The sequence below is a fragment of the Schistocerca americana genome, chromosome 5 (genome assembly GCF_021461395.2).
Source record: "Schistocerca americana isolate TAMUIC-IGC-003095 chromosome 5, iqSchAmer2.1, whole genome shotgun sequence".
Classification (NCBI taxonomy): domain Eukaryota; kingdom Metazoa; phylum Arthropoda; class Insecta; order Orthoptera; family Acrididae; genus Schistocerca; species Schistocerca americana.
In genome coordinates, this window is record NC_060123.1 from 645,575,376 (window position 1) to 645,599,670 (window position 24,295).

The 24,295-nt window shown below is 43.0% G+C and overlaps 1 protein-coding gene across 4 annotated transcripts in view; it reads left to right on the forward strand.

Moving 5' to 3' along the window:
- Window positions 1-24,295, forward strand: part of LOC124615270 (retinol-binding protein pinta-like) — a 152,393-nt gene that overhangs the window by 22,054 nt on the left and 106,044 nt on the right. The window contains exon 1 of one of the 4 annotated variants that reach the window (XM_047143014.1): window positions 1,706-1,963. The exons of the other annotated variants lie outside the window; for them this stretch is intronic. Coding sequence (XP_046998970.1) covers window positions 1,732-1,963 — 232 coding nt within the window. The 5' untranslated portion in view covers window positions 1,706-1,731. Of the gene's footprint in view, window positions 1-1,705; window positions 1,964-24,295 lie in introns of those variants that run through there. 4 annotated transcript variants of the gene reach the window in all.

The window sequence follows — 24,295 nt, forward strand, 5'->3', positions numbered from 1 at the left end:
TCTTCCGCACACGCCCCAACATCGTGCAGCCCGCCTCCAGTGGTGTCGCGACAGACGTGAATGGAGGGACGAATGGAGACGTGTCGTCTTCAGCGATGAGAGTCGCTTCTGCCTTGGTGCCAATGATGGTCGTATGCGTGTTTGGCGCCGTGCAGGTGAGCGCCACAATCAGGACTGCATACGACCGAGGCACACAGGGCCAACACCCGGCACCATGGTGTGGGGAGCGATCCCCTACAGTGGCCGTACACCACTGGTGATCGTCGAGGGGACACTGAATAGTGCACGGTACATCCAAACTGTCATCGAACCCATCGTTCTACCATTCCTAGACTGGCAAGGAAACTTGCTGTTCCAACAGGACAATGCACGTCCGCATGTATCCCGTGCCACCCAACGTGCTCTAGAAGGTGTAAGTCAACTACCCTGGCCAGCAAGATCTCCGGATCTGTCCCCCATTGAGCATGTTTGGGACTGGATGAAGCGTCGTCTCACGCGGTCTGCACGTCCAGCACAAACACTGGTCCAACTGAGGCGCCCGGTGGAAGTGGCATGGCAAGCCGTTCCACAGGACTACATCCAGCGTCTCTACGATCGTCTCCATGGGAGAATAGCAGCCTGCATTGCTGCGAAAGGTGGATATACACTGTACTAGTGCCGAAATTGTGCATGCTCTGTTGCCTGTGTCTATGTGCCTGTGGTTCTGTCAGTGTGATCATGTGATGTATCTGACCCCAGGAATGTGTCAATAAAGTTTCCCCTTCCTGGGACAATGAATTCACGGTGTTCTTATTTCAATTTCCAGGAGTGTATATATGAGCTTATCGCTATCGCCGGCAGCGGTAGCCGAGCAGTTCCAGGCGCTTCAGTCCGGAACCGCGCCACTGCTAAGGTCGCAGGTTCGAATCCTGCCTCGGGCATGGATGTGTGTGATGTCCTTAGGTTAGTTAGGTTTAAGTAGTTCCAAGTTCTAGGGGAATGATGACCTCGGATGTTAAGTCCCATAGTGCTCAGAGCCATTTGAACCATTTTGTCGCTATCCCGTGGCTTTTGTCATATCAGTGTAGTTGGCATGCCGAAATTTATAAAACTGTCACGTGCCAGGTAGTGACAAAAAGTCTGGGAATCACTGCTTCAGCCTATTACTTCACCTACATTTTTCGGTCTCAGACGCTGTCGTTCATGGTGTAAGGCAGTCGCTAGCCTCAGATGGTTCCAGCTTTTAATAGCGACGCATGCATGCTCTTGTTCATCGTTGGCAGAAGTGGATTACGAATGGTGGTAACAACGCGAAAAAAATGCAAGGACGCGGCTGAAACTATGTTGCATTTAACTGTATTGTTGCGAAGTTTTAATCTGCCAGGAAGTTTCATATCAGCGCACACTCCACTGCAGAGTGAAAATCTCATTCTTTATTGTTGTACTTTCAGTGCCTGTTGTACAGTCCATGAAAATAAACGGGAGGTATTAGTTTCGCAATGGCCATCGTATTGGCGATTCTTTTTGTCGTTCATAACTTTTTTTGACGTTGGAACTTGTTACCAGGTAGGGTTCAGAAGTAATGTATGCAAATAAATGTAAGTTATTTGGCCTTTGGAGGTAAACTGCGTTACTTCGGAAGGTCACGGCAGAAAACTCCCGATGAAATACAAATTTCTAATTGTCCTCGATGCAGTAAGCTATGACGTGTAGTGAGAAAGACAACTATTATCTCTGAGAAAATCCGTGAAGATGGGAAAATCGCCTCTGGCTCCCAGTTTGCTGTCAAGGACAGAAAAGGAAAGCAGAAGAGATAAACCGGTGCGGCAACAGGCAGCTCCGTCATTACCGCTAGGGGCCTTGGCTGTCGTGTCCCGGGCTCGTAATATTTTTGCCTGCTCCACCGCCCTGAGACCGAGACTTCTAAGACGCCTCCTGACAGCGACCACGCACGCCGCGCTGCTGCTCCGAGAAACGCTGCCAGGTATACGTCCTCTGCTTCTCTCACTAACACACTGTGCCGCACGTACGCTACACACATGTATTTTTATTTTTACTCGACCTACTAAGTGCTAGACTCTCCTTACATTTGCTTTTTCCAATAGTATTTCATGCGCTAGCTGATGTGCCGTCTCTGTTCTTTGTAGAATTTCTTTTTCTTTTCTGTCGCTTGTATCTTCCTTTTCTCCGTCGTCCAGTTCTCAATATTACTTCTGTCTATAGTCCTGTTATGTACAGTGGGGGTGTCATTTTACAACACTTCCTACAAACGTGACGTCATTTTGACACAATATCGACGACTGGATGATCTGCTATCGCCCTTGTGACAGCAAATTAAGCAGTCCTCTTAGGTTCCTGTTTAACCACAGACTCGCAAATCGCTACATATTTATTTCATCCTTCGTTGTCTAATCAGACGGAAATGTAAATAACATCGCACATTGTAGTACATACTTCTGTAACATTCGTAAGAAAGTTCCAAAATGTGTTAACATGCCGACCGGGGTGGCCGAGCGGTCTGGGCGCTACAGTCTTTGATACTGCCTCGGACATGGATGTGTGTGATGTCCTTAGGTTAGTTAGATTTAAGTAGTTCTAAGTTCTGGGGACTGATGACCTTAGAAGTTAAGTCCCATAGTGCTCAGTGCCATTTGAACCATTTGTCAACAACCCTAACATGAGAAAAATATTTACACACGGAGAGATGCGAACCTACACCTTTAGACTCCAGATGTCATGAACATCATCCACTACGCTAGTACTTGGTTATGCGGTATGTATCTCCTGTCTTGTTTATCATCGTGCCTCCTGAAGACTTATATCGTTATTAGCTGACATTTAGTGATAAGGGTTATAATCTCCCCCTCCTTCCTAATTCCCGTTATTACCCACAATAAGCAAAGTCTTTAAAGAAAAATTTAGAGGAGCGAAGATTACAATAAACTTTCCAGTTTACTTACCTTTTCGTGCAGAGTCGGTTCTCGTTCTTCTTGTCTATGGGTATGATCCCTGAAGGTGAAATTCTCACATTTTAGGTACTCATGGTTGAATTGATCTAAATTAATTTTAAGGTTGTTGTTGCGCAATTTTTGTTGTTATGTTAATATATTTTGTTAGAGTTTAGTTTATCATACTGTCTTTCGAATTTACAGGATAACAAAGCAGAAATTACTCTGTTTGCCCAAAATACAAAAATACGTCTGATCACATCAGAGGCATGGTTTAAATGGTTCATTTGGCTCTGAGCTCTATGGAACTTAACATCTGAGGTCATCAGTCCCCTAGAACTTAGAACTACTTAAACCTAACTAACCTAAGGACATCACACACATCCATGCCCGAGGCAGGATTCGAACCTGCGACCGCAGCGGTCTCGCGGTTTCAGACTGTAGCGATCAGAGATATGCTTACTACTACTCCACTTTGCGGTAATATTCCAAAGGTTTTAAAATTTTTTCACACATTAATTTCTATTAGTTTCGATTATTATTTCACTAATAAATCCATAAATAAACGTAATAAACAGTACTAGATTGCGTAATTAGTAATAGAAGTTTTATGTGTGCCAAATCATTTGTAATTTAAAATGTTTCCAAAAAAATTAACTGTACATTCGGAACTAGTATTTAATGATTATAACATCCAAAATAAAGTAATTCCTTTCCATAAATTTTACCTTCAAATATAACATATTGTGTATAAAATTATATGAAAGTTTTCAGAAAAGGAGCTGGATAATATTGACCTGTCCAAAATTCGAAAACTAATACTGGTATCGACAACTAGTGTCGAGGAAAATCAATGCTAGAGGAGGATGTCCCGTTACAGGGCGACCTGTCAGAGATAATTTTTCAGTGCTCCGGTATCTTGAAATGGCGTACTACAAATTATAATACAAGCGTAGTTAATGCTTAATTTGTAAGTCACTGATGATAACAACTAACTTTTGAGAGAGAACTGCTATATGAAGGCATTAACCGCCGATAACTGTGACGTTTAGTTACAACAATAATTATAACAAATCATTCCAAGAATGGCGTGTTTTATAAATCTCTGATATGCGTGGATGAAGTCTCGTGAGAGGCCCGTGTCCAACGCTAACGAAATTCGATAACAGTGTCTGCAGTAACCGATACTGCACAAGAAATGTGAGATGAGTGCCACGTGTATTGCGCGACTCGGTTAGGTATTCTTTGATTTTGTCAATTACCTGGTCTCTGCATGGTTCGTAGGGAGTTTTGCATAGTATATCAGTACCCTCTTTCTCAGTCTGCTTGAGTGCATGTGTTTTGCCGGCCGGTGTGGCCGAGTGGTTCTAGGCGCTTCAGTCTGGAACCGCGCGACCGCTACGGTCGCAGGTTCGAATCCTAGCTCGGGCATGGATGTGTGTGATGCCGTTAGGTTAGTTAGGTTTAAGTAGTTCTAAGTTCTAGGGGACTGATGACCTCAGATCTTAAGTCCCATAGTGCTCAGAGCCATTTGAGCCAAGTGCATGTGTTTTGTATGAATTTAGGTTTAGGTATCGTTTCTGTAGAATATATTGTAGGTATAGCTAATGCTGACATTTATATATATTTTTAATTTCCTTTTCAGTTTTTATTTATTTATTATTTTTTTCAAATGTGGGTTAGTAATTTTTACCCACCACATTTTACACATCACAATAATAGAAATTCTTCTGCGGAATAGAAGGAGTTGTCAAAGAAATCTTTGACTTTTTCCGTAACCGCAAAACGAAACCCAACTGGTTTAAAGAAACTGAGAAAGACGCAGTAGAATTAAAGGTTTCAGAAAATTCACTTATCGATCGAACAGCTAAATTAATTACTAAAGATGAAAACGTCAGGGTCCAAGACAAATCTACACAAAATTCCAAACCCTTCATCTCGGAAGAAGAGAGGAAAAGAAGATCAGAAAGAATGAAGAAATACTGGGCCCTAATAAAAGAGCAACGCACAAAGAAATGATTGATCCAGCGTACCCCAAAGAGGGTGAAATGAAAGAAGAAGAAAGTAGTTGTCAAGGAGAAACTTTCTCAGTTTATTAGGAAATTTTACTACGCTGTCTTTCAGACATTTTATATTACTGGGTAAGTCATAAGAAATTTTAGTTGCAGCATTGAGCACCCCTTTTTGTGCTAAAGGCAACCTTAATGTAGAATAATGAATGCCATTTTTTCTTCTGTTGGAATGTCCACCATTATTCCTTTTGAACTGGAGGAGATTATTTACAACTAACTTCATGAGGGAATAAGTATACTGTGAAGACGTAGTAAGAGTACTGAACTCCTCAAACATATGTCTACCAGATTATCGTGGGTGAGCAGTACACATAATTCTTACAGCGTATTTTCGAGTGAGGAAGATTTTCGTTTTTAAAGATGAGTCACACCAGAACATTATTACGTATCAGGTTACTGAATGAAAATACGCGTATACAAAACATGTCAATTACTGATTTATCTCTCCTCAAGATTTGTAAGGGTTCTAAGTGCAAATGTGCCTCAAGTAAGTGGTTTAGGAGTTCCAAAATGTGCTTATTCCACTTTAAATTCTCATCAATATTGACACCAAAGGATTTTTAAGTTTCCACCCTATTTATTATTTCCTTTCCATGTGTTACACTTATCATTGGTGTAGTACGCCTAGAGGCGCACAACTGATCACCGATACGTTCAATGGTAGTTTTAAGAACAATGTTTACTATTTCATCTGTTTCTGTATGTGTACTTGGATTCATTACAATACTCATGTCATTTGCAGAAAGAACTAATTCTGCTTGTTCTACATTAAATGGAAGATCGTTTACATGTATGAGAAACAATAGCGGACGTATAACTGAGACTTGGGGAGCCCATTGTGATTTATCCAAGGTCTGAATAATGACTCCCGACTACAATTGTTGAATTACTAAGTACAACGTCCTGCAGGTTTTTACTTAGATATGAAATCGTCCATTCGTTGGCTATACCATCAATCCCAAAACTTCAATTTACCTATGAGAACACTATGATTCGCACTGTAGGATTTCAGTCTGGGTACGTGCTGTACCAGTGTATGGATTGGTCATCAGCGAATGCCAAACAGACGATTTTGATTTCCTTCCTCTTGCTTAATGCCATGCTGTGTCACAACCAAATGCGTGCACCATTCTATTATGAATTTTTTCCTAGAACCAGGTTAAATAACGTAGGTGGTACACTGTCACCTAGTCGCACACCAGTCTTGACGTAGAAAGGATATGTAGTCTCTCCCATGAATTTCACTGTGCTTTGAGTGTCCGTGCTTCTTTGACGATGTCGATGGGCAAGTTCATGCAACAGATTATAAGACTCTCGTGCGAACGATTGATTCATATGCTTTTTTTGAAGTCTGCAAAGGTGCAAACCCATGGTTTGCAGACAGTCGGCCTATTTTATTCATGGTTGTAATTTTCAGCAACCGTAGCATTATTTTTTCAAGATTAAATTCAGTCATCAGTTGCACACAAATTTTTATTATGCTTTCCTGGTTTGGACAGATTAATTTTTCATCTTCAGAAGCTTTTTATTGGTTTAACAGATGTCTATATCTTCTTCATAGAAGCATAATATCAATGGAGGTCAAGAAAACATTTTGTATGTGCTTATAAACACTTATTGACCATAATCGCATCCAGTATGTACATTTCTGGACATACCATGGGATTACGCCTCTATAAAGATGTTGACATCTGCTAAACTAATACTAAGCTTCTGAAAATGAAAAATTTATTTGTCGAAAACAGTAAAAAATAATAAAAATTAAATTGCAATTCGTGACTGATTTTTATCATGAAAAAAAAAATTGTCTAAGTTTGCGCAGGAGTTTCAGGCTCAAAATCTGCTCTGGTCCTGAACGTCCTAAGCGGAACGCTCGTTGATGCTCATCTACAGTGTGCAGGTAAGGAAAATCAAAGGGGAGGTACCTCCGTCGCGGAAGGGGGATAGCAAAGGCACCAGGGGAAAAGATCAAAAAGGCAAGGCGTGTGACCGCCACCGGCTAGTGCGCACACAGTCGTACAATACGCGAGCTACGGGACAGCTGACACGCCGTCCAGAGTGAAGCTAACCTGGCGTGGGAGAAATAACAAAAAAGTCTCTTACGAACAATGTAACCGTATCTGTGGCATAAGAAGGAGACGCAGTAGGCTCGATCGCACGTAAGAAGAGGTTGCACTGGTATGAAAGAGTCTTAATCTAGTGCCAAATAAGTGCTGTGTGTGAACTACGTATGTAAAGAGGCTGCACAGATTACGTAAACGTGACATCTTTCTCATCACCTTCCCGCAGAGTACCAGTTAACTATTACGAATGCATGGATCTGCACAGGTGTCGAATGTGTGAACACAGCTGTGGTATCCAATATGGATGTGTAGGCTGTCACCGCCCAGATTCATGCTGTCTGGGACAGGTTCCTTTTCCAAATACTCAAATTTGGGCTCTGGTGTCACCACACGGGTAAAATATTACATAAGAGCTTAAGAATCATTGACAAAGGCCTAACGCTGTTCATTATATATGAGAAGCTTTCTATAGCAGGTATAAAAAAGTGAAATATATAACGTTACTACTTTAATACACTGAAGAGCCAAAGAAACTGGTACACCTGATTAACATCGTGTAGAGCACGCAGGAGTGCCGCAACATGACGTGGCACGGACGCGAGTAATGTCTGAAGTAGTGCTGGAGGAAACTGACACTAAGAGTCATGCAGGGTTGCCCATAAATCCATAAGAGTATGAGGGGGTAGAGATCTCTTCTCAACAACACGTTGTAAGGCATCCCACATATGCTCAATAATGTTCATGTCTGGGGAGTTTGGAGGTCAGTGGAAGTGCTTAAAATCAGAAGTGTGTTCCTGGAGCCATTCTGTAGCAATTCTGGACGTGTGAGGTGTCGCACTGATCCGCTGGAATTCCCCCCTTCCGTTGGAATGAACAATGGACATAAATGGATGCAGGTCATCAGACGGGGATGTTTACGTACGTTTCACCTGTCAGAGTCGTATCTTCACGTGTCAGGGGTCCCATATCACTCGATCTGCACACGCCCCACACCATTACAGAGGCTCCACCAGCTTGAACAGTCCCCTGCTGACATGCAGCGTCCATGGATTAATGAGGTTATCTCCATACCAGTACACGTCTATCCGCTCGATACAATTTGATACGACACTCGTCCGACCAGGCAACATGTTTCCAGTCATCAAAAGTTCAATGTTGGTGTCGATGGGCGCAGGTGAGGAGTAAAGCTTTGTGTTGTTCAGTCATCAAGGGAACACTAGTGGACCTTCTGCTCCGAACGCCCATGTTTCGTTGAATGGTTAGCTCGGTGACACTTGTTGATGGACCAGCATCGAAATCTGCAGCAGTTTGCAAAAGGATTGCACTTCTGTGACGCTGAACGACTCTGTTCAGTCATCGTTGGTTCCATTCTTGCAGGATCTTTAAGGGGTTCGTCATATTCACTGTACACTCGTGAAATGGTCGTACGTGAAAGTCCCCACTTCCCATCGCTCGTGCGCCGACTATAACACCATGTTCAGACTCCCTTAAATCATGACAACCTGCCATTGTAGCAGCTGTAACCGATCAAGCAACTGCGCCAGACAGTTGTTGTCTTGAAACTTCCTGGCAGATTAAAACTATGTACCGGACGGAGACTCGAACTCGGGACCTTTGCTTTTCGCGGGCAAGTTCTCTACCATCTGAGCTACCCAAGCACGACTCACGCCCCGTCATCACAGCTTCACTTCAGCCAGTATCTCGTCTCCTACCTTCCAAATTTCCCAGAAGCTCTCCTGCCGGCAGGTTTCATATCACGGCACACTCCGCTGCAGAGTGAAAATCTCATTCTGGAAACATCCCCCAGGCTGTGGCTAAGGCATGTCTCCGCAATATCCTTTCTTGCAGGAGTGCTAGATCTGCAAGGCTCGCAGGAGAGCTTCTGTGAAGGTTGGAAAGTAGGAGACGAGATACTGGCAGAAGTAAAGCTGTGAGGACGGAGCGTGAGTCGTGCGTGGATAGCTCAGGTGGTAGAGCACTTGCCCGCCAAAGGCAAAGGTCCCGCGTTCGAGTCTTGGTCCGGGACAAGGTTTTAATCTGCCAGGAAGTTTTATATCAGCGCACACTCCACTGCAGAGTGAAAATTTCTCACTTATTGTCTTACGTACCGACAACTGCGCCATATTCTGCCTGTTTACATTTTAATACGCGTGCCTATACCAGTTTCTTTGGCGCTTCAGTGTAGTTACAAGTCAAATGTATGATTTCATATTTTGTGGTAGTTAGCAGTTTGGCGACATGTTATGACCAAGTTATTTAATGATTCTAAAAGTTTGTTTCCTTGTATGTTTAAGTAGACGGGCGATTTATGTGTGAATCTACCATTATTGTTACTTTGTGGCTGTCCATATATGGCCAGAAGTACTTTTGGAAGCATGTTGCCAAACGCTTAAAGAAACATAATAGTACACGTTACCATGAGCATGAGGTTCCACTAATGATTTTCACTACTGTCCTAAATTGCTAAAGAAGACTTCCATTTAAGTGATGTATGTCCCCTCGAACTTTGAAATCACTGTAAAAACATAGACAGAGTAGAGGGAAATGGGTTGATAAATTTATTACGAAGTCTGAAAACTTATCCGTGTTTAGGAACAGTAAAACGGTTAAAATTCCTCTACTTCTAATGGAACTGGCGGGTTCAGTTTTCAATAAACTCAGTACAGTTAACTTTACTATTGTGTTTCTCAATTCATGCAACTATTACGTGCTTACACTTGTTTCAGTGTCTCTAATGAGTCTTGTTACTTCAACTAGTGAAACTACAGAGTAGACTTCATTAGATGCCGTTTTCCTATGCGAACATTTTAATTAAGCTTAGAGTGAATATATAGATACCTAAACGCACAGTGCACTACTTCGCCAGACAGGAGGGTGGCTCATACCAGGACCATACCCGCGCAGCTGAATAGCCATCATTCGTCTGTTACGCCGGCGAGCGTGAGTGTGGTTTTTAGATTTTCCACATTCACTTATTCAGCCTCTTCTGCTGGTCCCCCACCTCCATTAAATTTTGTCATATATTCGCCATTTTTACCAGCACCTACAGCCTTTTGAGTTACAAGGGTAGTAATCGTAATGTAATTGAATACATTAATTTTGCATATATAAATTGAAATGTTTAACTGTATTTAAATTTTATAAGTAACAGCTTAATGTTGAGAGGATTACAGTAAAAAGGGAAAATGATGATAGCACCTGGAATTTAACCCGAGCCGAGAAATTGCTCTCCCTCTGAGTAATGATTTTGCATCTTACTCATGCCCGTTAATTCCTAACCTCCCTGCTGTCTTCACTGTTCGAGCGTGGCGTAGTTTTGATTTGAAGATATTGCATTTCCACGTATACCTGTTGTACTGTTGCATTATCCCTTTTTGCATCTGCTTCCAGTTCTTCGTGGTCATTTTTAATGGACATCTGTCTATTATAATACCCAATGTTTTGAATATAATTGAGAGATGTCAATTAAACATGGTCACGAAGAACTGGAAGCAGACTACAGAGAACATCCACTGTCCTATCCCTTAGTACTCTGAGAGTTTCGAACTCTCTGATGTTTAATTATTTACACTTTACTTCTTATTTTTTCACCTGAGGCCGTATTTGGCAGTTTCAGTATTTATTGTATCTATTACACTTATGAGTCATAAGAGAATCGCAACGTCATTAATCAAGTGAGGTTCGCTCTTGAAGAGGTCAAACCAGTTGGTTTGTCATTAAGTCTCCTCAGAAGTGGTTCCAGCGAAAGCTCAAAAGGCGACATCCAAAGCGGACTTCCTTGTGACACACTTCTTTCTATTTTGATGGTCTTTGTCATTTTTTCATTGATGAAGGATGTCCAATGAATGACTAATGTCAAATGATTAATGACCAACCAAAAAATCAGCAACAATTATAAATATGCAGACCTCAACAAAAGTTTGGAATATCATAGAATTTGCTCAATGACTTCTTATAATATATCGATTGAGGTTTGTACAATACCTTATTAACAAAATGAACATAATTCCTTCTGGAAACAAGAACGATTTCGGTTAGTTACAAAAAAATACTTACTGAACAAAGCAAGCTGTCTCTTAAGAGTATATCTTGAAAACAAAAACATTGCAAATCTTTATTTAATGACGATGATTATTAATGTTTGGTAGTGAGTATGTCCTCCCCTCACAGTGATTAGTTCTTCCACGCTCTGAGGCATTCTCTGGATGAGACCATCAAATTTACGTGACGGTATGAGGTCCCATTAGTCAGTGGCAGCTTCAGTGACGTCCTGATGATTATCAGGTGGATTTGTAAGTTGTGCAATCATCACCTTCAACAGGTCCCATGCATGATCAGTTGCAATCAGGTCTGGGACTATGCTAGCCAATGCATTCGTTTGATGTTGCATCTTTGAAGATACCGAGACACTGCTAGAGTACGGTAAAGTCTTGTTTTGTCATCGACTAAGATGAAGTTGTCACCGACTTCACTTCTATAGGGCATTACAAACGTTTGTAGGGTCTCTTGTAGATATCGAGGACCGGTCGACTTCCCGTAGACGGGTATCAGAGGGTCCGCTGTCCCATCATTATTGCATCCCAGAACATTAAACTTCCAACTGCAAACGAATGGACTTCCTCTATGTATTGGCGTTCCGGGTGTCGTCTAATGCTTCTCCAAATCATAACATCTCTAATGTCTAGTCGCAAACGAAGCCTGTTCTCGTCAGTAAACATGACTATAGCCCATTCGGCAATGGTCCAATGTAAGGGCACAGGTCCATCGACTGTGTCGGTTCCATTGGTTCAGTGCAAAACTTCTCATTGGTCTTCTGAAATGAAGACCATCCTGATGAAATCTTCTACGCACTGTTTGGTGTGAGATAAGAGTTGCTGTTGCGTGGGCGAAGTCATTCCCAGTACTTCTGGCAGTTAATGTTGGGCGCCTGTGAGTAGACAGTTGGAGGAAACGATCCTACATTGGAATTGTCATATGAGGACGACCAGTGTTGTTCACATTTCCCGTCTCTCCATACTTTCTCCACATCTTAGACACACCACTTTTTTTGACATGAAACAGATTGGCAACCGATCTTGCTGTGTATGACCTACTGAAAGCAATGCCACTATCCCGACTCTATCAAAGTGTTGTATTCTCTACATGGCGTGTTACTGCAGTGCTGAACACAAACTGAGTGAAGCTGTTGTTTATACCGGACTGCTCGCGGTGTGCCGCTGCGGCAGTGCAATGTTTACATGACTGGAAAACGACCACAAAGCAGGCCAGTATAAACACCGTCCAGAATATGGGCTCTAACTGGGTAATGCAAGAGGTGCTTAGGTCAATGACACCTCTAGCGTCGTAGACTACATTTTATGGTACTTTTGCAAACTTTTGTTGACCATTGTAGTACAAACCTTTAATATAAGGAATTTTGCTCACTAACAAGCTGGACACTCTCACCAGAACAAATTATTCACCTCGCAAAAGATAATCACGACCGGCTAAAAATTTACAAATAATTAAGTTGTTAAGTAACGCCCTGAAGCTGATTATTAAACATAAGAACAATAACAAATACACTGGTAACCACTGAAAGGTTGCTACACTGAGTCACAGCGCCGGAGATGGCGCCGAAGATTTTTATTCCGCCACCTCCACTGGGCGCAGTAGTAGTTCAGAGGATGTCGAGAGCAGTCGTTGTTCTGAAACTTCCTGGCAGATTAAAACTGTGTGCCCGACAGAGACTCGAACTCGGGACCTTTGTCTTTCGCAGGCAAGTGCTCTGCCATCTGAACTACCCAAGCACGACTCACGCCCGGTCTTCACAGCTCTACTTCTGCCAGTATCTCGACTCCTACCTTCCAAACTTTACAGAAGCTCTCCTGCGAACCTTGCAGAACTAGCACTCCTGAAAGAAAGGAGACAGTGGAGACATGGCTTAACCACAGCCTGGGGTGATGTTTCCAGAATGAGATTTTCACTCTGCAGGAGAGTGTGCGCTAATATGAAACTTCCTGGCAGATGAAAACTGTGTGGCCGACCTAGACTCGAACTCGGGACCTTCGCCTTTCGAGATACTGGCAGAAGTAGAGCTGTGAGGATCGGGCGTGAGTCGTGCTTCGGTGGCTCAGATGGTAGAGCACTTGCCCGCGATGCAATTGTCAGAATATATTTGAGAAAGGAGATGGGCTTTTGATTTATGTTGCTGGTGTAATGGAATATTTTCGTCAATATGTAATACGGTAAAAAGGTATTACAGTTTCCTTTAATAACAACCCTCTTGCTCACATGTACAGTCAACAAAGCATCTGGCTCGTGTTCATTTATTAGACTTGTAATTCTGGTTTCTATGTGCAAGTATAGTATTTCATTGTAAGTGGTGTTTAAAATATTTTGTCGTATTGAGAAAGAACCGAGCCAGATACATGTGCGTTGAGTCACACTACCACACACAGAACAGTTACACTTTTGGTTTGTTCTTTCGTAGCTTTTATAGTTGCAGGGGACTTAATTAATCAATTGTGTTAATGGAAATTCCTTGTCAGTCTTTATTTTTATTTTATGCAGTCAGATTGCGTGCTAATACTAGTCAGGGCCAACCGGTTACGAGACTTCGTAACCGGTCACACAGCTACTAAAATTATTGCATTTATTCATTAATATTAGTCTTTTCTTTTTAATTAAGCCCCCATGCAGCACTCAGAATAGGAGGCTGTATAGGCTCAGTCAGGGGAATCTGATCCTCTTGAACGTTTGGAATTTTCAGATTGGGCCAAACTCCGCACGAGATTGTACCATAAGGTTGGCTACAGAACATGCACATGTCCACCGAACTAGGACCACAGTATAATGATTTCAAAGCGAGTACTACACTGTCGCAGTACAATAGTAAATTAACCAATCTGAAACCGGGTGTAGTCCCTTGGCGGACGTCCGCAATTAGTAATAGACTTGCATAGGTGCGGGCGTTGTCTGGCTGCAAACGATTCTCTTCTCCATGAGCTGGTTCCCACACGGCCGCCTGTCTACGCCCGAGTAGACGGATAGCGGTTGAAATGATGCCATCCAAATGCGGGTGTGCCAGCCTCGCTGCAGAGTGGGTTCAGGCTGTCTGTGCGTTCACCAAACGAAGAACTTCCTGGAGCTGCCGCTCGAGATAGACTACAGCTAATTCCGTCCAGCCACCCGTGTGCTGTTCAGATGGAGCAAGCCCACTCTTTGCACCTGGGCTGCGTGATCGCCCACAGTCGTCTGCAAACCCAGGACTCCGCGAACGAGACTGCCTCCAGCCGGTGGGACTCGCTTCCCTTCAACCAAATAGGCCCTGCCACAAGATGCCTCGCTACACCGCGTGTTCGTCCGGAGCCCGAGCGTCTCCTGGCGCTGGAAGTTCGCCAGAATTGTGTCTGTGGAAGCAAAGAGCGTGCTGCCGCGACCTGTCGATTCTCGCAGCGTGGCTCACTGAAATTAGCTAAAGTGCCACTATTCTCATCGTTCGTAATCTCTCTGTTAAAAACATGTACCATTTAGACTGTCGAAGTTACGTCTGTTTCATCAGAGTAGCGTAGTGGCTCGTAATGCTGTTCGATCTTTCGGACAATTTCATTTTGGTTGGCGAGTAACCTCCCATTGTTTGTTTCTCAGCCTAGAACGAACGTGTTTGTGAGGATTCTCTGGTGCCTGACTAAATGATACATTGATCTCAAATCGTCTTCTGTAACAGATTTGGGTATTGCTTTTATCTTGAGAAATTCCATTTGCTTCCGTTTAATATTCACTATTTCAGCTTTTATTCGTTTTTTCCCTGTCTCTGGGTGTCTGTTACACTGGATGTATCACACATCTCCCTCATTACTGCGTAGAAGATCTCGAAAGTCCTTTCAGTGTCTCTTGATTTCTGAGATGCATAACAAATTAAACTTTGACCTAATATCAACTTGGCAAAAGTTGTCCGCCATTCTGCTTTAGAAAAATATTTATTTATTTGGACTACACTGGTATCATCTTGTTGCGATAAATTCAATTATTTGGTTGCTTTACAGATGAGAAATGTTGAGCATCCACTGGAATATATGCATTTCAGTGAGCTGTTTATCTAAGTTTACAGTTATTGTAAGGGCACAGTGGCCAGAGAAAGATGCCAGTATCACCTCAGTTGCAAGGATTGTTTCACATATAGTTTAACTGTGCAAAGATGAGGTGAAGAAGGTGTACGTCACTAAGGTGTGATCCTTCAGTTCCCAAGTGTCTTGTCAGTATCTAGTCGAAAAGTAGGTCACGCAGCACCTTTCAAAAGTTGAAGTTCGTTTAATACACAATTAAAAATCACAAGATACTGAGTAGTTTTTGCGGCTTCTTCTTGTGAGTTTACGATCATTGAGCTCTCATTTAAATAGATGGCTGAAAGAGTCAGCCTACAGGATCCCTCTCATCCAGGATCGCGCGCCACAAATGGCTCAGATTCACCACGAGATGGGGAAACTCACAGTCGTCTATTGTCTATTGAGGCCTAAGCGCTGTAGTGTGCGAGTGAAACAGACGAGAACCTACGTCATAGGGAAACCCAGTAGAAGGCTTTTGTGGCCAAAGAGACGTAGCAGTGTTAAATATGGCGGACCTAAGATCGGCCATAAACGGAAACATTTATGAAAACTGTTTAATTTTGTGGTAATGCAGGGAATCAAGCCCCAGTAATTTTAATCTGCTATCCTCCATAATTTTCATGGTGATCGCAATAAAATTTGAATATTGATCATATCTATAATACGTAGTTTAGGATTTAGTGTTAAAGTGAAATTAACAAGTTTAGTAACAAAGACCTGAATGCTAAAATCTGGACGCTTTGTCGACGTGTCATATCGAAGCGCATCATTAAAATGACAAACGTTGTAAATATCAACTTTGTAACTTCATTTGTTTAAAAGATATAGTAAATTTAAAGTATCAGTTAAGGATCAGATCTCTGGCCTCTCTCGTTATAGGCACGTTTCATCCAGCACCTACTATCGATCTTCGTGCCACATCTTTCTCGACTGGTGTGCTGACAACATTTTTGAGAATCTCAATGACCTTATCATATCACTTCAATGACGAAACAGTACCATCATCTCTCTAAGCGAGAAAGTGCTTGTTCTTAAGACAAAACTTGGACTTTGAAATATCCAGGTGGAGAATGGTAACTTCGAAGTGCTCTCTTATCTGAATGGTTTCATGAAGGAAAATGAGATAGATGTAGGTAAAATTAGCAGAACTGGTGTACTAAATCCCTAAAATCTTAGTCAATAATTCGAGGATGACTGGATCCACAATCTGTTCGATAAGATCATAACAGACCACATGTCAACAGTACAACACCAGGAGCTAATACAGCTCACAAGTAACAGAAAACTTCGAAATGAATTTAAATTGAAAATTTTTGGGTGCAAAGTCGAAATGAATATCCCAGTTTAGCAACAGGGGCAGTTGACTTGTTACTGCTGTTCGCATCAGCCTACTTGTGTAGGTTGGTAATGGCATTAATCAAGATGAAAAATCGATATCAAAGGCAGCTGAAGGGGTATGCTAGTTGCTGTTTTAAAGACGCAACCAAGACTAGATCTGCGTTCTTCACAAATTCATGCACACACATCACACGAAATGTGTAAATGACAGAAAAAGGTCGTGCGGTTCTAGGCGCTGCAGTCTGGAACCGCGAGACCGCTACGGTCTCAGGTTCGAATCCTGCCTCGGGCATGGATGTGTGTGATGTCCTTAGGTTGGTTAGGTTTAACTAGTTCTAAGTTCTTGGGGACTAATGACCTGAGAAGTTGAGTCCCATAGTGCTCAGAGCCATTCTTTTGACATAAAAATTCGGAATTTTGGTGTGCAATGTTATTCTTGTTTATTTCCATTTTGAACGATCACTTCGGATATAACACATATTAAATTGGCATTTCAGTGCTAGCACTGTTCTGTTGTGATTTGTTCGCCGAGATCATTCTAATATTCAAATATTTTAAATGAGCCAAAAGCATTATAGATGGAAAAAGTTAAACTTTAATTAATTTGTGAACTAATTTTTAAAGAAATATGTACATTGTGAAATTCACATACTTGCCCAGTTGATAACTACGTGTACAACCAAACTAGTTGTAATTCGTAACTTTCGCCATCGTTGAATAATAAAAAGGTATGATAATTTTAGAAGAGTATTATTATTATTATTCATTCTTGCAGTTATGAGAGACAAGTAAATAGATACAGTTTTTGTGCCAAGCATAAGAAGTGCAGAGGAAGGAAAGAAAAATAGAGTGGGGGGCTGAAATAATTTATGTTTCAGAACGGGGGCCTGAGAGCCCCTGGCCTAGCCAACATAAACTGCGGTGGTTTAGCAGTGTCAGGTCGGTCGGAATGCACGTCAGGCAGAATACTCCCTCTCACCTGAATGTGGATATGGGGCACGTTATCTTACACCCGGTTCCCTGCTTCCACTGAAACCGCATTATAGTTCAACTTCTGGCTAACTCACTGCTCTTGAACTGACTCCAGAAACATGGCAGGAATCGAGTGGACAGCCACAGTGGCTGTAGTTAACAATCTGTTCTTGTAGTCTGTCTCGTTAGTAAGTGGTGCTCGCATTGTCAAGCAGCTTGTTGTCATTAGTGGTTGTTAAATGAATAGTAAGTAGCTACCACTGCGGGTGATTGGTGACAGGGACTGTGTGATGAAAGGATGTACTGGTCAGTTCTTATGAAGTAAGACAGCACATTAACGATGGAGGAGTTTCCTCAGTTCTGAGAATCTGACGTTAGCAATAATTGTTCAACGGAAGTATTATCTTGCATAATATGAAGTATAAATATTCCAATAAATGCTGGTGTCCATCTGTATTACTCTGTGCATCCCCCCCCCCCTCCCCTCCAATCCCAAGGGGGCATGCCACCCACTTTGAGGGCTAGACCAGTGATCATTATGGAGTTGTTTTACTTCCTCATACTTGGTTTTGAATAACCATTCTCAACGTCAGGGGGCCAATTAAACACCCATACATTTTTGTACTTACTGTCAGCGTTTGAAATTATGTCACTACGCCCACTCACTGAGGAGCCACGGTGACCGAATTCCGGTTTCCCTCGATGTTTGAGCAGAACCCATTCCAGAAACAGATGGTTCATGAGTTTGACGATAAACAGTAGATTTCCTTGTCGTAATAATCAGTGATTGATCTGATGTGATTTCTATAACATCCACGATCCGATTGTGCACTTCTAATGAACACTTCTGGACGGCTTGTTCAGTGCGAAACAGAGCGTGGATTTCCTGGGGAAAATTCTCGTCATCATCATGACTAATCAGTGGCAGAAACTACTGACATAGCAGAATACAGGTAATGCAGTTAGGGATACCTTCTAACATCTTGTCGAACCTCCTTCTGCCCGGCGTACATGAATGGAGTCAACAAGTCGATGGAAGTCCCTTACAGAAATATTGAGCCGTGCTGTCTCTACAGCGGACCATTATTGCGGACGTGATCCAGTGCAGCATATTGTGGACGAACTGACCTCTCGATTATGTCCCATAAATGTTCAGTAAGGCCACATCATTTGCTCAAACTGTTCAGAAATTTCTTTAAGCCAATCGCGAACAATTGCAGCCTGGTGACATTTTTTGGGAACACGAAATCCATGAATGGCTGCATATGGTCTGCAAATGGCGAAACACAGACATTTCTAGTCAATATTCGGTTCAACTGGACAAGAGGGCCCAGTCCATTCCGTGTAAACACAGCCCATCCATTATGGAGCCACCGCCAGCCTTGGACATTGCGTTGTGGACAACTTGGGTCCATGGCTTTACTGGGTCTGCGCCACACTCTAACCCTACCACCAGCTCTTATCAACTGACATAGAGACTGAGCAGACTTGGCCACAGTTCTTCAGTAGTCTAGGGTCCAACTGAAATGGTCACGAGCCCGTGAGAGGTGCAGGAGGCGATTTCGGGCTGTTAGCAAAGGCACTCGTGTCGATCGTCTGCTGCCATACCCCACTACGCCGAATTTCACTGCACTGTGCTAGTGAATGCATTTGCCGTACGTTTCAAATTGATTTCAGCGATTATTTCACGCAGTGTTGCTGGTCTGTTAGCACCGACAACTTTACCCAAAAGGCACTGTTCACGCTCGTTAAGTGAAGGCCGTCGGGCCCTACATTGTCCGTGGCAAGAGGTAATGTCTGCAAGTTGGTGTTGTCGGGACACTCTTAAAACTGTGGGTCTTTGTATATTGAATACCCTAAATAAGCAAGCACTCCGTCTTCAGGCCACGAGTGGCGCACCGGGACCATCCGACCGGCGTGTCATCCTCGGTGGATGATGCGGATAGGAGGGGCGTGGGGTCAGCACACCGCTCTCCCGGTCGTAAGGTAGTATTCTTGTCCGGAGCTGCTACTATTCGGTCCAGTAGCTCCTCAATTGGCATCACGAGGCTGAGTGCACCCCAAAAAATGGCAACAGCGCATGGCGGCCTGGATGGTCACCCATCCAAGTTCCGACCACGCCCGACAGCGCTTAACTTCGGTGATCTCACGGGCCCCGGTGTAGAAACTGCGGCAAGGCCGTTGCCATTGAATACATTAACGATCTCCTAAATCGAATGTCCCATACATCTAGTTCCAACTACTATTCCACATTCAAATTATGTTAATTCCAATTGTGCGGTTATATTCTCGTCGGAAACTTTTAACATGAATCACCCGGATATTAACGACAGTTCCGCCAATGCGCCTTGTGCACACGATACTACAACCATCTCTACGTGTGCAGAATGCTGTCTCATGACTTCTGTCACAGTGTGTAACAGACAGACAACGAGTCTACACTAAACACATATACAGCATGCAGAGTGGACAGCTACCTCTCGTGGCTTGTATATGCTATGGTTGGGTGTACGTACGAAACGTTCGAGCTGCTGGACAGCTAAGTGGAGCTCGCCACTACGCCAGGGCACTGATACGTCAGCTGCTCCTCTAATATCCCTCAAATTCTATCCTTGCACAATACTTTACACACACCGCACTTTCAAAGATAAATACTGTCAAGGCGCTGTGGCTAGCGTAGCACCCTCAGCAACAGAAGGCCGACGTGACATCAGACCATGCGGAGTTGAAAACAGACAGCTACGTCCCTTCCCTGAGTTGATCGAAGCGTGCCTGCCCACCTTTTCAGCACTTCACACTAGTTTCTTGTCGTCGCCGAAAGAACACGGCAAAAAATGTGTTCGTCCATTTTACTTGCATACCAAAATGCAATAGAGAATAAATGGTGTGATTTTAGTGCGAGTTTCGACTTGCATTTGAAGAGAAATCGTATAAATTTAATTCCATATGCGTGCCTTCAGAGCAGCTAAGTCTGCATTTGAAACACTGAACACAATATCTTTCAGATAGCCACACAGCTAGAAGACACAATGATTAAGTTCAGCTGAAGGGGACGGCCAGACTGTAGGGAAAAGGCGGCTAATATTCAAACGTGTGTGAAATCTTGTGGGACTCAACTGCTAAGATCATCAGTCCCTAAGCTTACAGACTACGTAACCTAAATTATCCTAAGGACAAACACACACACCCATGCCCGAGGGAGGACTCGAACCTCCGCCGGGACCAGCCGCACAGTTTATGACTGCAGCGCCTGAGACCGCTCGGTTAATCCCGCGCGGCTGGCGGCTAATAATTCTAACATTTTCGAAATGGCGCTTCAGCAGCTGCTTTACTGGATTTGCAATGTGCGGAGGTGCGTCATATTACATAAAAATGATGTCATCCACACATCCATGCTGTTGGAGAGTTGCAATGACGTGGTTGCTCAAAAGACACTCATAGCGCTTACCAGTGACGGTACAGGTAACAGTACCGGAAGCACCTGTCTCTTCGAAAAAATATTGCCCTATGATGAATGATGCGGTAAACCCGCACCACACAGTGACCTTTTCAAGATGATGTGGTACTGGTTGATTTGCGTGTGGATTTTTCGTTGCCCATATTCGACAATTCTGTGTTGACATGTCCTGTCAGCTGGAAGCCGGCTTCCTCTGTCCACAAAATCTTCTACTGTCAATCATTTTCCACTTCCATGAGAGCAAGAAATTCTAATGCAAAGGTCTCTCTTGCTGGCTGGTCGACAGGAAGCAACTCGTGCACATGGGTAATTTTGAATGGATTGCAAAGAAGGACGTTTCGTTGGATTTTACACATCGTGCTCTCGGGTATGTCCAGTGTTCGGCCAATTCTCCGTGCACTACACATTTGCGGGTCGTCTCCTCCTGCATTTCTGTGGCCACTGCTTCCACTGATGCCAATTCAAGTCGTTTCCTCACTCTACCAGGCTGCACTCCAAAAGAACCCGTCTTTTCGAATTTCCGAATCATTTTTTTCCATACCCACGGCAGTCATCGGACCAAAGCCTTTTTTCAAACCCTTCAGTGTCCGAAACTTCTGCAGAGCGACGTGGGTACAGTCATCATTCTAGTAATATAGCTTTACAAACAGAGCGCAATCCTGCATTGAGACAGTCATGGTGAACGTCGCAGACGCGAAAGGAGGAAAAGCCGTGTACACGGCATGTTCATACCATCTTCAATGGTTAGTACGCATGACAGGTGTTTTCATAGAGCGTCATCTGTTGATCAATTTTCACACTACTTTTTTTCTTCTGCCATACGTTTTCCCCTTCTCGGATAATACTCCGTTGCAATTTGGCGTCATTCTGACCAGTGGTGTTATTTCTACAGCGTTTTGAAAGTTTAATTATAATCACCCTGTGTATCTCTGTTATTGGTTATTGCCTGAAAAAAATTCGGAGGTTGTTGAGGGGTACCTTATGAGCATCTTCGTGTCTTTTTGCCTGTATTGCAATGATAAAAGTGCATGTAGAACAAATATAAAAGGGTGTGTGTTATGTCTTGTTTTCACTCGCTCACACTTGCTGTTGACAATAGTAAGGCCCTCCTTAACTCGTTGGCCTCAAGTTTGCATCCATTACTGGTTGATTCTGTCTAGCGTTTTGTTTTCCATCCATGTTAATTGTGATTGTGATTGACAGGAATACGCAGCAGTACTGTAGATCTGCTTACTGATGAAGATTTGGCTAATATGAAAGTCGGTTATGGCTTCACTGAATGCATTGTCACAGTGTATTAGCAACATTACGATGCTATGCTGAGCTGGTCCCACACCAGTGGCAACCACATTACCATCCTGAGGGCTGTTGAATTAGTCTGTGTTGTGTTTTTTTACGTTCTGATTATTTCATTTTACAGGCTTCTTCACTGAAACAAGACTCATTACGGTAACAAACCGAATAAATATGCATCACATTACTATTGTGTAGTGATCCAGCAGAACCTTGGGTCCCTTATACCAAAATACTCACTAAGTATCCCTGAACGATTTGGAAAATTTGTCGGTGGAGTTCTGAAGGTAGCAGGAATAAATCGAAAAGTTATCTGTAAACTGTACAGAAGCCAGGCTACAGTTATACAAGCAGAAGGCGCTTCTCCTCACACAATTCGTCTTCGTGAAACGTCTCATAACTGTTGGGCGTGTGGTTTATGCAGCGTATCACAGTCTTATCTGAGACACCAACCACTCGAACAGGGCTAAGTCTGACCGTGCTTGGTGTCCTCGTGAGTTCCTTCCCTTGCTATTTCGCGTGCAAGTCGGGTTATTAGGCGTTTATTTTTCTGTCGGCTTAGGACGTTCGTACCGTGCCAATTTTAAGTTTTTCTATAACCAGATTTGTACCTTACGGATCTACTCATTTGTTAACGTCCACTGTTTTGTCGGTCTGGGCTCTGCGATTGTTCGCAGTGTCCAGATCTCGAACCATTTTCGGACAGGGTTGCCGATTGGCTGACAGCACGGCACAATGACTTCTCACGCTACTCGTACGTTAACTCTCGCTAGCCACCTGGCGAGAAGTTAGTGCTTATACAACTCTCCTGACCTCATGAACGAGGTAAACGTTGCCAAGAACAGCTGAGAACTTCTTTAGCATCGTTATCGAGATGGTGAGCGGCAGTTTCCTGTTTAATATTCGCAGTATATCAGATTGCGGCCTGGGAACCTTTATGATTATTTTCAGTGAAGGGAGGGGGGAGGGGGGGGGGGTCGATAGCTCTCCTCATTCAAGGCTGGAATCTACAACACACTGAAATTTTAAAGGAACTAACCAGAAAGTATGCAACCAGTAGCACATTATATAACGTGTAAGCTGCGTCAGAAACTCTAATTTGTGTTCAATTAGACACATTAATTCGCATAAAATATAATATAGAACATTTGCTGTAGGTGGAATGAAAGGTATATTTGAAATTTGATATTAAATGTTGGGTAATACATCTCCACGCCTTGGGGAGGTTCTCTATGCAATACCGGAATGTACATACTCAAACTAAGACTTGTTTAAGAAGTGCGTCTTAACTGGGCAGTTGACTATGAAGAGACTATGAAAAAATTGATAAAGACATCAAAAGTCTGATGGGTGGGACATAAGAAGGAGACAGAGTGACCATAACTGGAATCCAGACCATACGAAATGGATAACAGCTGGTGGGTGGATATGCTTGATACCTTGGCACGTCGTTTGGGTAGCAGTCCTTTTATCCCTCTTGTAGGCACAGTATCTAATCAGTTTCTGTACTACAGTTGAAAGAGGTAAGGAATTTCCTCAACGGACTCTGCCCTGGAATGTATTTGTTCACTATCCTATGACGTCTAACCTATCAGATCGGTCATTAATGACATCAGGAAGAAAGAAACCCTTGTTCCTTACTGGACATCTTAAATAATTCTTCCAGTTCGTAAGTCTGAAGCAGTGCCTGGTAGTTGTTATCTAATTCTGTTGAACTGTCTGCTGTTTGTATCAGTCTGCGATCAAGCTCAAAATCTATACCAATATCTCATTGATTATTTCATCGTAATCTAATTTTTTGCGGAACAAAAACTGGTCTGGCGTAAAGTAACAGACACATCTGGCTACAAGATGAAGTTGTTTGAGAGTGTCCGTTACATGTCACATCAGTCATTTGGTCACATTTACTCAGTTAGCTTTCATCATCTGATTCAAGTCGTTACATTCAGCTTCCTGTTATAAATTATCCCCAAAATTAGCACTGAAATGTATTGGTAACTAGAACCACCTCGTACTCATACTGGCTTGACAAGTTTCGTGAACGATAGCTTCCGTGATGTAGCCCCACGAAATTTGGTACGAGACT